The sequence below is a fragment of the Gopherus flavomarginatus genome, chromosome 9 (genome assembly GCF_025201925.1).
Source record: "Gopherus flavomarginatus isolate rGopFla2 chromosome 9, rGopFla2.mat.asm, whole genome shotgun sequence".
In the NCBI taxonomy this organism is placed as follows: Eukaryota; Metazoa; Chordata; order Testudines; family Testudinidae; genus Gopherus; species Gopherus flavomarginatus.
Genome location: NC_066625.1, coordinates 16,908,770 through 16,925,424, shown reverse-complemented (window position 1 = coordinate 16,925,424; position 16,655 = coordinate 16,908,770). Strand labels below are relative to the sequence as shown.

Genomic DNA, 16,655 nt, shown 5'->3' with positions numbered 1-16,655 from the left:
ATATTAACGTATTTTCATTAGTTTGTATTAAAAAAGAACTTAAGCTCAATATATATAGTTTGTAGTCCTCCTAAAGAGAAAAAAAGTTGATTGTTTCATTGTTTCTTTTTATTAGGATAATTGTGCACTTGGGCCCTGATTGAGGAAGATAATTATGCTTTAAGCATGCAAGCATCCTATTGACTTTAGTGGGACCATTGATGTGCTTAGAAGCAAAGCACGATAACATGTGCCTGACAAAACAGGGCTGCTATCATCATCTCTGGGAGCTGCATTCCCCACTTGTGGAGTGTACAGGGACACTATTAATCTTGGTAGAAATTGCCTGATCTTCAGGAATGCTCCAAAATATATCCTGGGTGGTTTTTTTAATTCCTCTAGTCTCTCTATTATGCTCATGTTATTGGTCTTTTCCCTGTTTTCAATATTACCCACTTTGGTTCCAGTTCTTTTTCCATGTCTTTTGCTAATTTAAGGCACTTGTACGCTTTCACAGTTGCAGGGTTATGCACAACTCCATCTCCCAAATCCTTGGCTTCCAATTCTAAATCAGAGATGACTCTATTGAGGCACACTGCTAGATTGATGCCCATGAATGCTGTGTGCTTGAAAAGTACCTTGAAAAGGAATTAGTGTGTGTTTCTCTTTCTAGGTAGTAGAACTAAATTTGGAGACGGTGCTGTCAGCCCCAAATCTGATGGAGTTGTCACAGCAAAAATCTGCATTACAGCTGCAACAGAATGGAATCCAGAAGCAGTCAAGTGAACCTCCAAGCATACCCCAACCATGGCGGTAGGACTTCCTAATGCATACAGAGCCATTTCCTTGGCATCAGTTCTTTGGGAAATCATAATACATTGTTTTGCATCAAAATGATATTTCTCTTTTCCTCTCAAAATATATTACTTGCTATTGAGTTACACCTACTCTAACTATTTTTAAAAACTAAAAGGCTTCGATTACTTCAACAGTGAATTTTATGTGATTCTCATTCTTTTAATATATTCAGGACACAAATGAGTATTTTCAGGCAGTGGAAATTGTTAGTTTTAAAAATTCTCTTCCAAGGAGAACTAGCTTTTTTTTTTTAAACAAATACTTTCTCAAAGGTTTCTAATTCAGTCTAAACTAAGTTAGTTTTAAAGATGAGTTGATATTTACCATGACTCTGTTAGTTTTTTAGATCATTTGAATGCTACTGGCCAAAAAACTCTCCTTTTGAGCAGAAAGGAACTAGCCTCTTCTGGCTTGTGTCAGAACAGTCTGAGCACTTCAAACAAACAGGTAAGTGAACTTCAGACAGATTCTTCTAAATATGTATCTAAGAAATAGAAGTTCTACACATTCTTGAGTGGGTTTTTTGCATTTAAAAAAGTTGAGTAACCTAAAATGGTAAGTGTCAGCAACAGTCTTAATGCTTCCTTGGATGAATCGGTTTTTGTCATCTTTGAAAATACATTTTGATCCTGTATTGTCCTGAAATATGCCCATTTTATGGGCAAGTAAATAGGAACTACAAATAGATGAAGTGACTTGCCCAAGGTCACCTACAGAATGAGAGGCAAAGTTGGGAATTAGAAGCTAAAAGTTCTCATTTGCAGCCCCCTGCTTTAACCACTTGACTGCACACCTTGACCATCATTACTGTGTGAATTTTTCCCCCCTGTAGATACTTAAAAGAGCTATACAAGAAGTTCCTCTGTCCTCATTCAGTGTCATTCAGTTCGCTTTGCGTTCAGAGCATGTTGCACCAAACCTTGTTGCTGAAGTTTGTGAAAAGGTAACAAAGCTATATCTTAGAATATTCTTTAAAGCTGAGCTTGGAGAGGGACCCAGCACTTTTCAGATTCTTTGTTTTGTAAAATCCCTGAATTAACTTGTATTCCTACAGATGAGAATCCAGCTAGCTGACATGCTGACTGTCTATGCAGGTCCATTTGATAAAGACTTTTGCCTGAAGTCTTTAAGGAGAGAATTTAAAAAGTGTGGTCCTATCCAATCACTTACTGTGCTCACTGAAACACACCAGGTGAATAACAGAGAGAATCCTTTTAACTATGTTAACTTGCTGACATGCAAAGTCACTGTTTAGTTTTACTAGGAGATGGGCTCAGTGGAGGGGTGGAGATGGAACAATTTAAAAATTGATTGGTCCACTCATTTGGCAGTGCAGTCAGCACCATCAAGAACTCATTGTGGAAAAGCTATTGTAAACAGCCAGTATGGTGTAACTCCACCTTGGTTGTGCTACTAGCTCAAACAGTGGTCTTTCAAAGAAACTGTCCAGGATAAGAAGCCTTATACTGGGGCAATGGAAATTTTCTCTCCTTAGCGGAGGGAAGAGTATTAAGGCCCTTAATGGCAAAACAATAGGTTGTGAGTTAAGTTAAAGCAATGAAACATCCTATTTAATGCTATGTCTTTATTGTATTACATATAGAATATAAAAGGCTTCTTAGGATATTTTCCAACAACCTGTTAAATACTTATTTGTGAAAGGAGAGGGATACTGTAATTGTAATAGAAGACTCAGCGTAATATTCTTCCTTTTAAAAGCCCCACATCTGTATCCAGTATGAAGTATTAGAAGCTGCTCAGCTTGCTGTGGAAAGTCTGAATGGAACTGATGTTGCAGGGTCCTGCATCAAGGTATTATAAGCATGTGCTAAAAGCCTGAATTATATTCAACGTAAGACATTAAAATATGGACATGAAGTACTTTTATAGCTTCTTTCATCTGAGGATCTCAAAGAACATTACCAGCATTAATGAACTAGGCCTCAACACCTGTAAAGTTTACAGAAGTAATTAAAACCATTTTACAGATGGGGAGATTTGGTTACAAAAAGGTTGTGACCTCCCCCAGATCGTACAGCAAGTCAATGTAAGAACCAGGAATCCTGGCTTCCAGTCTTATGTTCTGACTGTAAACCCCCCTTAGGGTTCAGGGTTGCTAGATGTCCTCAGTGACTGTATTAGTTAAGGTTGCCATGGCACCCTGGTCTCAATCTTGCTATGTCTAGATCTGGTCATCTATCAAGATGGTATATAGTCAGTAATTCTTTGTACTAGATTCTTATCTAATTATAAGTGATGCATTTAAGATTATCTGCCCATCATGGGGTCCACTCACTGTTAAGGATGATGCCTCCTGGCTGCTCTGGGGGATTAGCTCCTTCCAGGTGCTATGTGCTGCTTTGGTGGTCGCTCATCCTGTCTCTGCAACACTAGCTGCTCCTTCTTCATAATGTGGACCTCTGGGAAGGTCACTATGCACGTTCCCCCCTTCTGGGGTATCAAAATCTTCAGCACAAACTGTCCCAGGCAGTCTGCTCTCCACTGCCTGGTCTTTGCCACTTCCCCAGTGACTGGTAGGGGGACCTAGGCCTGCTCTCTACTCCAGATTCCAGCCCTCTCATCAGCAGCCAAGGTCTGCCCTAACCCATAGCCTTTCCATGGCTCTCCCCCCTTCTCCAGCCCAAACTCCCTCTTTCCAGGGAGTAACTGTGCACTATCCTCTATGGTGCCAAACACCCTCCCTTCTGCCAGGGTTAGACTGTATTCTACTTCTCTGCAGCCCCTGGGCTTTGTTCAGGCCCCTTCTGTTCCCATCCAGCCGAGCCTCATCTAATTAATCCCTGGCTCCTCCTCCAGGTGCAGCCTGGGGAGTTAATTGGCTCAGCTAGCCCAAAGAATGTTTAGAGAGCTGCAGCTGTGCTCATTTTCTTTAGACAAACTTGTCTGTCAGATTTCTGGGGGAAAATGTAATTTGTAAATCGAAGGTAGAATTCCTGAGACCTATAGTCCCTCAAACAGCTCAGACTGGCACGTTACACGTATTTCCATTTGATACACCCAGGTTCAGAGACCCGTCACTGTGATGATGCTAGACTGTGACATGCTGATAAAAGAGCTGGAAATGGATATTGAAAACGAAGGTGTGATTTATGTGGCGGGGCTAAAGAAAACCCTAACTGAGACAGACTTACAAGAGAAATTCAGTCATTTGAAAGACCTGCAAGCTCTTTTCTGGCCTAGGGATCTCAGAAGAGGGAAGCACAGAAATTACTGTTTCCTGAGTAAGTAAATGTAGCACACAACACCCAATAGGCCTAATTTTGCAGAAACTCCTCACTTGGGCCTCCCATTGAAGTTAGTGGAGATTATACTCCCTGTAGCTCAGAGTAAGGTGACACTATGCGTTGTCATTGGATTGTTTCTAGCCAGCTGCCTAATCCCAGTCACCCATGTAGCTACATTTTGCTTTAAACATACAAGAGTTTGTAAAAAATTAATACTACTTTAGATATTAATAGCTTCTGGATCGAGGGGAGTGCCGAAGTGCTTCACAAACTATATACCCACTCCAGCACTGAAATTCCCCAGGGGTGGAAGATGGCTGCCATGCAGGCTGCAGTCTGACAAAGTGCCATGGCTTGTTTGTCAGGAACTCTGTTTATGGTCTCATCTAAAAAGACATCCAGCCAGTAAGCTGTGTAGAATTCAGCTGACCTACCCAGGGATGGCTGAAATACTGAACAAACTCCACTGGAATTTGGACCTGTGGCTCTACAGAGTCCGATGCTTAGACTGAAGCAGAAGACGATGATCCCCTTGTGAGACTGTGCTACGACAGTGACTTTAGGCCTAGTCTCCCATATGCCCTAGCTTTGCCCTCTGGGTGCTGAGAATGCAGAGTCGCTTTCTGAACTACTACTGCTGACCTAAGGTACTTGTGATTTTTGTTTTTTTTTCTTTTAAGAGTTTCAAACCTCAGAAAGTGCCCTAGAGGCTCTTCAAGATATAAACAGGCAAGGAGCTGAAGGCAGCCAACTGCAAAGTAGAAAAGCTCTCACTACTAGCCACCTCCACAGATGGATTTGTCATATGGCCCATAACGATGGGAAGCCTATTCAGCTGGCACATCACATCCTACATGTGAAAAAAGAACAACTATCTACCTCTGTGAGTTAAATACCTTTGTCACAGTAAATTATAAGGCAAGGTAGAGTGGAATGAATACAGCTCTGGGAGCTGGGAAACCAGACTTTCCAGTCATAGGTCAGACACTGACCTATAGCTTTGGACAAAATGTTTAACTTCAGATTCCTATCTGTAGAATGGGTTTACCTTATTCTGGGGGCAGAGGAGTGGTTAAGAATGAATTAATATTTGTAAAGCAGCTTGAAGATGGAATGTGTTACATGTTTTGGGATAGAATCTGCTCAGACAAATTCAAAAGACCAGTGCAACCGGTTTCAGCAGAATACAATGCTACACAGGAATCAGAGACCTACATTTTTCAAAAGCAAAAAGACCCAATGTTAAAATAAAATATGGGGAGAAACATGAAAAGAAAGAGGTCACGTGTTAATAAAGAGTATAGATTGATGGGTATCTCCATGGTTGAGTATCTCAAAGGAAAGAACAAATAATCTTTACTGGATAAAATTGCAAATCAGTTTGCAACGGTCCTATGATTCCCCGCAGCTTCCGAGTCACCATGCTTCAACTCCAGCCTGGAGAGACCCCCTAGGACAGACAAGATAAAGTACTAACCATCTATCCGTGGCCATTCAGACCCTGGTCAGAGACTGCCAACAAAAGATTGCTAGTTTGCATGTTGTACATTCACATCCAGTAAGAACGGTAGTGAGTCCAACTGCTTTTAAGGCAGCAGTCATACTTGGATTGCTGATAAAACCTAGGACAATAGGATCTAATACTAGTACCATTCTGTTCCTATTCTACCCAGGAGCAAGACCTAAGGAAAAAGCTGAAGAAGTTAGACCACAGTATCAAAAAGCTCTATAGAAGTCTGGAGAATAATACACTTTGTGTCGTTCTTTTGCCAGGTGTGAACAGGTAATATTTACAAATAGTTTTCAGAGTGGCCAGAGAACAACATATTGCCAAGCAAGTTAAATTTCATTGTAATGCAGGAAATACTAACACTGGACGAGGAGGGTGAAGGGGAGTCTTCATAGAATCATAGCTTGTAAGGCCAGAAGGGACTATGAGGATCATCTAGTTTGACTTCCTGCATAACATGCATGCTGAATAAAATTGTATCCAGTCAACACTGCATCAGGCCTATACCTTCTAGTTGAGCCAGAGCATTGAAACTGATTGTGATATGATGGAGGCTCAGGTTAGGCCTCCATACCTCAATTTGCTAAACTGCCAAGGAAATTCTTCTCATTTCAGTTGTCACCCTTCCCTTGCCTTCCTGTCTTTGATACAGATTACTTCCCACACCCACTCCTATTTTAAATGAATGTAGTTTCAAGCACTCACATAAAGGGATACGTTGGCACTAGAGAGGCCAAGTGACCTCTGAAACTGTAGTTTTGCATTTATACATATAACAGCTACAGCCCAGGCAGCAGGTGTGTGCACTTCCTTACACAGTCCTTACTTATATGCTTCCTCTTTGACTTGAGACCACATCTAGTGAGAAGAGGAGGGTGATAAATTATTCTCCTTAACCACTATGGATAGGACAAGAAGCAACAAGCTTAAATTGCAGCAAGGAAGATTTAGGTCAGAGTAGACATTAGGAAAAACATACTAGTTAAGCACTGGAACAAATTACTTATGGAGGTTGTGGAATCTCCATCACTGGAGATTTTTAAGAACAGGTTAGACAAACTCCTGTCAGGGATGGTTCAGAAAATGTAGTCCTGCCTCAGAGAAGCATTTTATAACCAGTGTATTCTTCCTAAGCCATTGAATACCCATCAACTGGTAACGGGCCTTACTTGACTTGAAAGGCTCCATTTGTTCTCAAAGCCAGTTTGTTGGATGCTGTTAGATGATGGATTTTCAGCATTCTAAACAGGCTATGTAATTTCAAACTACTTAGAATAGTAACTTGATATTATGCATTAGAAAAATTCAGGAGCATTCAAACTTCACTTTTGTTAGCCAGAGACCTTGCCCTTGGCTATGTACTTATTTCAGTTAAATCTTCCCTCTACTCCAGAGCTAGTTCAGCAGCCTCTCTATTCCATTCAGATAGAGATTGGATCATTTTGTTCAGTTATATTCTTGGCTTTCACTCATCCAAAGGCATGAGCATTTCATGGAGATGCAGAGAACATTTAATATTTACCTTTTCTTGTATAAGAAAAAAGGGCATAAGGTGAAATTAAATGTGTCAGAGGCTTCTCTGAATGAGCTCTTGCCTGACCACGCGTGCTCTTTGCAGTCTGTGAAAGGGGGTTTGAAAGTAAAGAGATGGGTGTGCTGTCAATGAGCACCATCTTCCATACCAAACAGAGCTGTCCTTGAAGGTTATTCTCTGCCAGAGTGAGACTGGGACAAATACATACTTGGGTTTAACTTGGACTTCAGATGAATGAATTTAGATCAGGGCTGCACATAGTTGCAGCCTAAGGTACTTTTATGGCCCCCATCATGACAGTATCTAAGTGTCTGACCATCTTTATCTTCACATCACCACTGGGAGGATTGTGTTCATTTTACAGATAGAGAGGCCAAGAGACTTTCCTGAGGTCCCATAGGAACGCTAGAGGGAGCAAGGAGTTGAACCCCTCTTCTCCCAAGTTCTAGGATAGAGTCCTAAGCCCTGAATCTCCTCACTTGCCTGAGTGTCTTATGCAGCTCATGGATTGCAGTTCTGCTGGTGTTTGCTGACTCCACTGACACTTAATGCAGGGTAAAAGAGAACAGACAACAACAGTATTAAAAAGTTACTCTTGCTTCTGTTGACTCTGTCAGGATGAATCACATGGGTCCTGTTGATATTGCTGCTCTATCTCGCATAGTCTGTTGATTCTAATCAGGTTCTTAACCAGAAGCACAGATGCAATTTACTTCAGTACATCCACATTTGGTATGGCCCTATGCTCAAGTCAGGACTACGTGGGCATTAAGCTTAGTGGCTTACCCTGTCATAAATTGACTAATAATATATTGGTTGTTCATTCAGCTAAAAGGTAACAGTAAGGAGGCTGGCTTGCTCTAATGATACCTTGTTTTAGTTTAGACGCTCGGTTTATTGCATGCAGATATCCTGCATCACCTTGCTGTAACATCAGGAGTTAATTTTTCAATTGCTTATGAGCCCCTTTGCGTACTAAATAGACTGGCTTGGCTGTTCAGAGCTCCAACAAGGGATTCACTGTGCAGTGATTCTACAGCAGTTGCTATATGCAGTGTAGTGCAAATGTATTTTTTGCTAAGCTCTACATGGAAGACTGCCTTACCTAATCAGCCCCAGGGAAGCCTGAACTGGGATAAGCTGCTGTAGGCTCTCTTTTTGAATTCTCTTCTCTGTCCTTTGAACATAAGCCCTGGGTGTAGAATCATATTTGAAGGAGGTTTTATGGGTATTAGGCCTCTAAGCGTGAGATTGTAGAGAGCACCTGTGAATTAATTGCTGTATTTTCCCCTACATGTGATTTGCTGATGAAGACCTCATCTTTTTTTCCCTAATTACTCATCAGAGCTCAAGTGAAAGAGTGTAGAAAAGAGCTCTTTGTGCATGGGCCCCCCCTGAGAAACCTGCTGTAGGGTCCAGACTCGAGGTTGGATTCACTCTCCGTGTCACATTTCCCCTCATAACCCTGCACATAACAGTAGTCTCACCACTTCCAAACTGTTAGTTCCTGCTGGGTCCCATGCACAATGAAGAGGGAGGCAAGCAGTGGGCCTGAACAAGGGTGCCTGCTGCAAGGATCAGACCCATTGGCAGAACAGTCTGTGGGACATAGCTGCACCAGCAGGGACTGAATGGCAGCCTTAGACCATGACTCTCAGCGTATCCCCTGGCTCAGGAGAATGGAGCCACTGTCCAATCTTGGGAGAAGTTTCCTCTCATGCCAAGAAAAAAGGAGTATGAACCCTCCTGTGGCTTTCCCACCTAAGGGAGAAGCTAGTCCCAGATACATTTTATTGTTATAATGAATACACTATAACCTTTCTTGGGTAAATCCACCTACCTCCCTATAAGACCATAGCCTAGTTCTTCAGCCTCTTGAAGCTGGATGGTGTCACCATGATGAATAGTGATTAGCTGCGAACTTACTGCAACTGACCATTTGATCTGAAGAACAAAAGTAACAGATTTCTCTTCTTTATGTTGCAGTGTTCATGGATCATTCTCTGGCCTCGGTCTGATGGGAATAAAGGAAGAAAGCAAGAGTAGTGCCTGTTAGACTGCCAGGTTTTAGAAAAAAGTCTTAAGATTTTTTTTAATTAATTCTATATCCCAAGAACAAGAGGCTCTGCCGGTGTACTTTAACATTTAAAAATAAAAACAATTCAAAACTGTTAGTCGCAGCAACCCCTTCTTCTATTAACACTTCTAGCTTTGGTGCTTTTGGCTGGCTTGTAGCCAGCTCAGTGCTTAGGGAGCTGTGTGTGTGTGTGCAGAGACTGCTAAGACAAATCCGGTAAGCTAGGGTGGTCAATTTTTCTAGAAGCTGAATGGTCCTTATCTAGAGGGGGCTTAAGTCTGTAAAGGGCTTGTAAGGATACTTGTCAGCTGGGCTTCTTTCACTTGGCTGATCCTTGACAGACTATGCAAAATTAATGTACATCTGTCCCCCAAGAAAGCTGCTTTGAGGTTGTAGGAACTCTACACCAGTGTTGTGGAGTCTCTGGAAATTGGGCCTCAATTAACATTTCATGTAAATGTCTGTTATAGATGGTGTGTTATGCTTTTCAAGTACTTAACAGGTGAAATTCACACAGGCATAATGATGAAGTTGCACTGTGCATAAGATAGGAAACCAGGACCTCACACCTACATAAAGAGCAGCAGACTTCCTTCCCTAGACAGGAGAAGCAGCATTGTAACCTTTTCGGTTAGGCCTAGTTTCAGAGGTAGGTTTCACATCCAAGAGCAGAGGATGTTGGTGTCTTTAGCAGGATACAAATAATTTGTCTCATCCCTTGCCCGCCCCCCCCCCCATCAGGGCTTGCTTTATGTCCTCACAGGTTAACTAGTTGCTGCTAACTGTTAGTAAATCAGGACCCCCCAAAAACTAAACAAGCTCTCATTTGATAGTGAGACAGTAATGCTCCAGTTGAGAAAGAGGAACATTTTTTCCAGTAAGAGAATTAATCAGACTGAACTATCTCACAGTCCTGAGAAGAGGCATTCAATTGTAAAGCAATGATTAAGGACAGGCCAAAATAATCAGTGGAGATATTAAGAGCACACCCCACCACATCCCACTTACCATTTTCCCACAGGGATAAAGGAATTCAGATTACTCATCTGGTGAGTTACACTCTACCTCGAGCCATCCAAGGAAGTTCCCAACCAAAAAAATGAATGGAGCCATTGTCTGTGCTAAGGGGGGGGGAAAGCAAGATTCCCACTGTCCATTAAGCAGCTTAGTCCCCTTCTGGATATGCAGTGCTTTTATTGGTGGAACTCCTGTGGATCAGCTGAAAGCATTCATACCATAGAACTATAAGTGAAGATACCCTGGATGTCAGACATACAGAGAGGATTTGTTGAAGGAAAGAAAGAGCGGTGGCCTAAAGGGGAAGCAATACTGAATGTGACAAAGGTATCAAATAAACAGCAACAAGTTTAATTATGACAAAGACCGTACTGTCCTCCGTCTCTATTACAAAGCTCTCACTAATGTCAGTGGGAGATCTGCTGTGGATTGAAGGGACTATGAACTCCTGAAATACATCCCAGCCTAAGGACCATAATTGAACATGAAATGCATCCCTCCTCTCCAAATGAGTTGGAGCCCCAGGCTGCCAACACTACACATCTAGATGAACACACAGTTTTACACCAGGGCAGCGGCAGCATGAGAATCAGATGGCTGGAACTGGCTCCCTGCCTGGGATCCCATCCCCCACTCCAAGCAGACCTTGGCCCAGCTTCTCTGCTGCATCATATTTTAATACAGGAGGGGAAGACAATGCTGGGTGACCAATCTATGAACGACTGATCCAGCTCCCACTGAGATCAATAGCAAGATTCTGACTTCAACAGGAGTTGGACTGAACTCTTTGGAAGTAGAGGCCCCACTGATGGCTGGCTGTACCCAGCACACCTCCTTGCTTTGGTGTACGTCGACACTGCAGCTAGGATAGTGCTTCCTAGCACAGATAGACATATACACATTAGCTCTCCTCCAGCAGGTGCACTAAAAATAGTGTGGCCACAGTGACACGAGCAGCAGCTCAGACTAGCTGCCCGAGTACAAAGTAGCCCAACCCATTGGGTATGTACTCGGGCAGCTAGCCTGAGCCTGTTCCACTGCGGCCTCACTGCAGTTTCAGCTCTGCTCAAGCTAGCGTGCTAATGCATGGTCTTGCTACTTGCGCTGTAAAGTGCCCTCCCAGCTGCAGTGTGGACATAGCCTTTGATTTCTGCACTGCAGAGTAAAGGGCTTGTTTCCCCAGCATGCGGTTAAATGCAAGCAGTGAAGACAATGTTTAGTTGGTAAACATCCAGGATCCTGTTTGAAAAAAAGTTATGGAGATGACAAATAATGCTGGCAACAATCCTAGTTATAGTCATTAAAAAAATAATTAAAGTTTCCCCTTTTAATTGAAAATTTATGTAAAAAGGACTTCAGCTTTAAATAAGACATTTGTACAAAGCTTTAACACAAAACAGTGAACACCACGCAAAATGTGCATTATGTAAACACCAAAATGTTCTTCATTTGTTCAGTAATGCACAGAACAATGCTGCAAATTCCCTTTCCAGTGGATTGAATTTCTGTAGCTATCCCCCCCAACAAATCTTACTGGAATACAGGAAATCCAGAAGCTTTGAAACATTTACAGAGCTACAGTAGTCAAAATACATTGTAACTAAAGGATTTTAAGGGATAGTTTACAGAAATATTTTTACAGTCTCACAGGTAAATGAACGGCAGATCAGATTAGAAAAGAAAAGCACCAAAATATTTAATATACATCTGGCACAAGGTCTACAAGAAGTTGGTAATGGACAAACCAATCCCTTGCTTTTTAGAGAAAGGAAAAACCAGACTGCATTTAATGCTCCTATTTAGTAAGGGACACCGCTTAAAAACAAATAAATCACATCCAAGACAATTATAACCAAATAGAATCTTAGTTTGTTTGCTTTGTGCTTTTGACAGCACTTTCTAGAGCACATTCACTGTTTCCACTCTGGGGGACTTGCACACAGTAACAACTGGTGAGAAAAAGTGTTACTGTAAAACCACAAATATTGGCAAGGAGACTCAAAGAAGCAGAACTAATGTTATAAAAAGTTTCAAATGGGCTCTATCCCTTTAAAAAAAATAAAATAAAAAAATAAAGGAACAGAATGCACCCCAACCAATTTCAAGCATTGACATTTCAGAGCACATCTGATACGGTTACATATACAAGAGGAAGCATGGCCCTATAGACACACGACACATTAGTATTTTCCAACACTGAGAAGACTGGTGGATGGGGCATTGGGCATCTTTTAGGTAAATCCAAAAGGCAAACATGAATCCTAGGACTATTCCCAGCAGTGTAACTATGGTGGAGTGTTCTCCTCTGACAAGGTTTTTCTCTCTCCCTGCCTCCAGCTGGTTTCAAGCAGGAATGCCTCTTAAGAGAATCAAGTGCACTGACTTGTTACATAGATACTGGACAATATTAAGCCAATTGTGTTCACATATGGTTGAGTGAAAGCCACGTGAAGTTGTCCAAAGCTGAACAGATCTAGGTTAGCTTTAGTTATTTCTCTGGGGATATATAAGCTATATAAAAATGATTCCTCCTGTCACGGGCAAATTAAGACTAAGCTGGGTACAGATCCATCCAAATATTAAGTGTTACAAGAACAAACCTTGCTCTCCTCAAACTATTTTACTCTCAGCAGTCCACTTCCAGACAGTATTCCTTGATCTTGCCCTCACACACTCAGTACAGTCCCTCACGCCAGCCATCATGGATCCCAAATATCCAACCTTAGGAGTCAATCCTGCAAACTGCAGCAACTTCTCCAGGACATGAAGATGCCCAGCAACAAGCAGGATTAGGTTCTTAATCTGCTCCTGCCTCCCTTTTTTCCTTTCATTCATCATCGGATAGTTAAAATATCCTTTAAAGAGCAAGCACTCTTTTCAGATCACTGTTTACAGATACTCTAGAAACTGTAGCCTTAAAATATTAAGCACTATGCTGTAAAGTCCTCTAATGCTCATACTGTATTCCCACAAGTGTAACAGCAGCCAGCCTTGAGCTCCGCTGGAATTTCCTGCAGATCTGTCATTTCTGTCATGCATGACTTGTCCTGTTTAGTAAACCAGGGACAGCAAAACAAGTTTCACTGCTGTTTCTGCATAAATGGCAATATTCAAGTAAACATGTATTCCACAGCAGGTAACCTTCAGCTCCAAAAGTATAATTTAAGGAAAAATAAAGTTATTGCATAAACGGAGACAAAATGCTTTTCTGCCTGTGTATCTACAAATATCCACAGGGGGCTTATTTGAAGAGTGCAACTATGCAAAAAGTAGGAGCTTAAATTGTACAATCTCCAAAAACAGTTAGGCTTATATAAAACTAAAGACAGAAAGGCTGATTACCAGAGAGGAACTGCTATAAATTCCATAGATCATTTAAGGCAAGCTGTTTGCAGAACTAGTCTGTTCAAGCCTGTTGCTTCACAAATTCCCAATTTTTTATTTTTATTTTGCTTCTGCACAGATAGTGCAAGAGGTCAAATGGATCACATACTCACTAGCAGAAAAAACCCGCAACAGCTCTGAGTTTGGAAGAATGGTCTTACAGCTGCACTCGCTGCTGTGTAGCATATACGTCAGGCTTACACAGTAATTTTGCTGTGCATTTTGAATGGGAGGGAAGAAATGGCACATGAAGACAACACCCAAACGGATTAAAAGAAAGCAAGAGTTAAACTGGCATGCCACCATCTCTAACAGTTTAAGAACTTCTTAGCTTTTCTTTGAACATAAAGTTAGGCATTGATCTTGAGAGGCAGGAGAGAATGGATACAGTTACTGAAGCTGAACTGGTCCAAACAAATGGAAGGTAGAAAACTTGATTAAAATGCTACAGTTACAGCCTAACATGGAAGGAGGGCAATGAAACATACAAACATTTCTCATGGTACTTACTGCATTGGGTGGGTTCTTAATACATTCTAAAACAAAATTGAATAGGTCACCCTGTTCACTCATAAGGAATGGCTTTTTGATCTCCAAGGGAAGGTCTGTTTGTTACTGATACACTCTAGCTCAAATGTGTGTGTGTAGGGGGTAAAGACCGGGACCCCCAACACCACAGGAGTGACTTTGTATTTCTCCTACATTGTAGGATAGCTAACATCCTGAATGACCTAAACTTGTTCAGCAGTTTGACATGGTTCTGGGTTTTTTAGATACATTGGAATGGTCCACTATAAGATTCAATGAGGCTGCACGCACATTATTAGCAGTACTTTGAAGACTGCTGTGAATTTAAGGAGACAGATAATATAATGAAGTAGATTAGTTATCCAGATATAAAATCCTGGAAGGAAAGAATGGTGACACTTAACCACTGAGTAAATCTAAGAACAGATCAACAACCAGGTATTATATGGTGAATGAATTAAAGCCTTCTGTCTTACAGTGTGATGTGTTTTATTGCAGTTATAGAGTGAAATTTGAATTTCTGGATTCATATTGTCAGTAATTTGGAGAGATTACTACATACATGCATGTGTGCGCCTGACTACAACAAAATTAAGCAGACACCTAACTTGAAACATATACCGCAATTTAGAGATCATATTCTTCAGTATGTGTGTGTGTGTTTGGTCTTTTAATGAAATACTAAACTGAAGAATTTTTTTAAGACACTTTAGGTAGTGTCTGAGATTCATTTTTAAACATGAAGGGCTAAATTCCGCCCTCAGACATGCACCCCTTTCCATGAAACTCATCCCAAGAGTAGAGTCTGGTACCCAATTAATTAAGGCTGGCTGACATCGTGCTGTCCAACACACAGCTGCAAGACCTGGAAATTTACAAGGTATGCCAGGAATGAGAAGGATATGATTTCAGCTGCCAACCATGATATCAGAGCTGAAGTGACTTTAATCACCAGAGACTAGGGATGGAGTTTCCTTGTTCAACACTGTCTCATAATTGTTTATAAACTAAGAGGCTAGTTTTATTTATACTATATAAATAAAATGAAAGGGATATTCATACTGAGACTCTCTCATGTCAATACTAAGGACTATTCTCTTGGTGTTATATCCATTTCCCAGAACATGTGTGATAAGCTGAGTTATTGTTTCTAGTTTTATTTTCCTATGGTTTGTGTAGTAGAATTGCACAATATTAAAGCTGTAATTTTCCATTTGGAATAGCACCTGAAGCCAATGGACTCACATATTCAACATTAGTCTCATTTAATGTATTCTCAGTCATGTTTATGACTACCATCCAATGTGCGTGATCCTGCAAAGGATCCTTTATTTGCGAGACTAGTCCCATTTGACCTCAATAGCGGTACTCACACAAATAAGGAATTTGCAGGCTGGAGCTCCAATTAACCTGGGATACTAAATTTTAAAAAAGTGTTGTGAGCCACAATACTACGTAGCTGTCTAACACTCAGTGTTTTCATGAGTCACACTCTTTAGGTGTAGAAAGGAAGATAATAAAATGACATGAAGCTTGGATATCAGACCATTTTCCCAGTAGATTATAAACTGTTGCAATGCATAGCTACAGCTACTTACCCCAAGCTGTAACAGTTTCACTACATCGAGTTTTAGCTATAGTTCTTTAAAAATCAGCACCACAAAAAAAATTCTAATGGTTTCAAGAATCTCATCAGCATCATGCTCATTTATAATCCCTTGATCTACACTTTAAAGATTTTATATATATGAAAAACGTGAATATATTCAGCCTATTCGTGGAAGTTCACAGTTCAACCATTAAATAAGGACTTCTCAGAGGCTCCAGGATTAATAAAGGTTTCCCAGAAACATGTACAAAACTCCAAGCCCATGATCAATATAGTGAGCATTAAAAAGCAAGCTATATTTGATGTTTAGGATCATCAAAATATCAGGCAATCCAGAATAAGTACTGTCACTGTCTGTCACTCACATTGTTGTAAAAAGTTGCACAACTCAAGCAAAGAACAGATTGTTAGACTTTGTAGTCCCTGGTTTGCATCGATTTTAAAATCACAAACTTGACTTTTCGCATTGTTTCTCTTTTGTAATCCAAAAGTGACATTTAGTATAGAACAAAAAGAAATGGCTTTTTTTCAAGACAGATTTGGCTAGCATTATAAGTGTTTGGTATCCAATAGGCTGGAATGATTCCTGGTAGAGTAAATAACTATAGAACAGGGCTCTCCTTCTGTTACAACAGCATGGCACTAAGCCACCCAGGTTTGCATTTTTTTCAGTCGGAATTTCCTCTCTTTCACACAACTACCGCCACCATCCTGTCTTGGCAAACCACCCTGCATTACACCTAATGGCTAACGCTTTGCGCTGTAGAAGTTTCCTCTGTACCCCAATCTCTATTCAGATCAGACCTTAAAACACACACTCTTCAGTTTCTAGGCCATAATCCTTTGTAGCCATTACAATCTATTAAGTAATGACTGTCACAATTTAGTACTTACATGCATGCAATAAGTATACA

The 16,655-nt window shown here is 40.9% G+C and overlaps 2 protein-coding genes across 4 annotated transcripts in view; one reads left to right on the top strand and one right to left on the bottom strand.

The window, feature by feature from the left end:
- ERI2 (ERI1 exoribonuclease family member 2) overlaps nucleotides 1-9,018 on the bottom strand; it is a 34,587-nt gene extending 25,569 nt beyond the window's left edge. The window contains exon 1 of one of the 2 annotated variants that reach the window (XM_050968727.1): nucleotides 8,967-9,018. The gene's annotated coding sequence lies outside the window, so the exon portion shown is untranslated. The remainder of the gene's footprint in view (nucleotides 1-8,966) is intronic. The other variant, XM_050968728.1, reaches the window with a different exon arrangement.
- Nucleotides 1-10,522, top strand: part of REXO5 (RNA exonuclease 5) — a 28,549-nt gene extending 18,027 nt beyond the window's left edge. For both annotated transcript variants that reach the window (XM_050968722.1, XM_050968723.1), the window contains 9 exons: nucleotides 653-792; nucleotides 1,176-1,284; nucleotides 1,670-1,780; nucleotides 1,892-2,029; nucleotides 2,557-2,649; nucleotides 3,860-4,079; nucleotides 4,763-4,965; nucleotides 5,756-5,865; nucleotides 9,113-10,522. In XM_050968722.1, the coding sequence (XP_050824679.1) occupies nucleotides 653-792; nucleotides 1,176-1,284; nucleotides 1,670-1,780; nucleotides 1,892-2,029; nucleotides 2,557-2,649; nucleotides 3,860-4,079; nucleotides 4,763-4,965; nucleotides 5,756-5,865; nucleotides 9,113-9,182 (1,194 nt within the window). In that variant the 3' untranslated portion in view covers nucleotides 9,183-10,522. The remainder of the gene's footprint in view (nucleotides 1-652; nucleotides 793-1,175; nucleotides 1,285-1,669; nucleotides 1,781-1,891; nucleotides 2,030-2,556; nucleotides 2,650-3,859; nucleotides 4,080-4,762; nucleotides 4,966-5,755; nucleotides 5,866-9,112) is intronic.
- The last annotated feature ends 6,133 nt before the right edge of the window (nucleotides 10,523-16,655 follow it).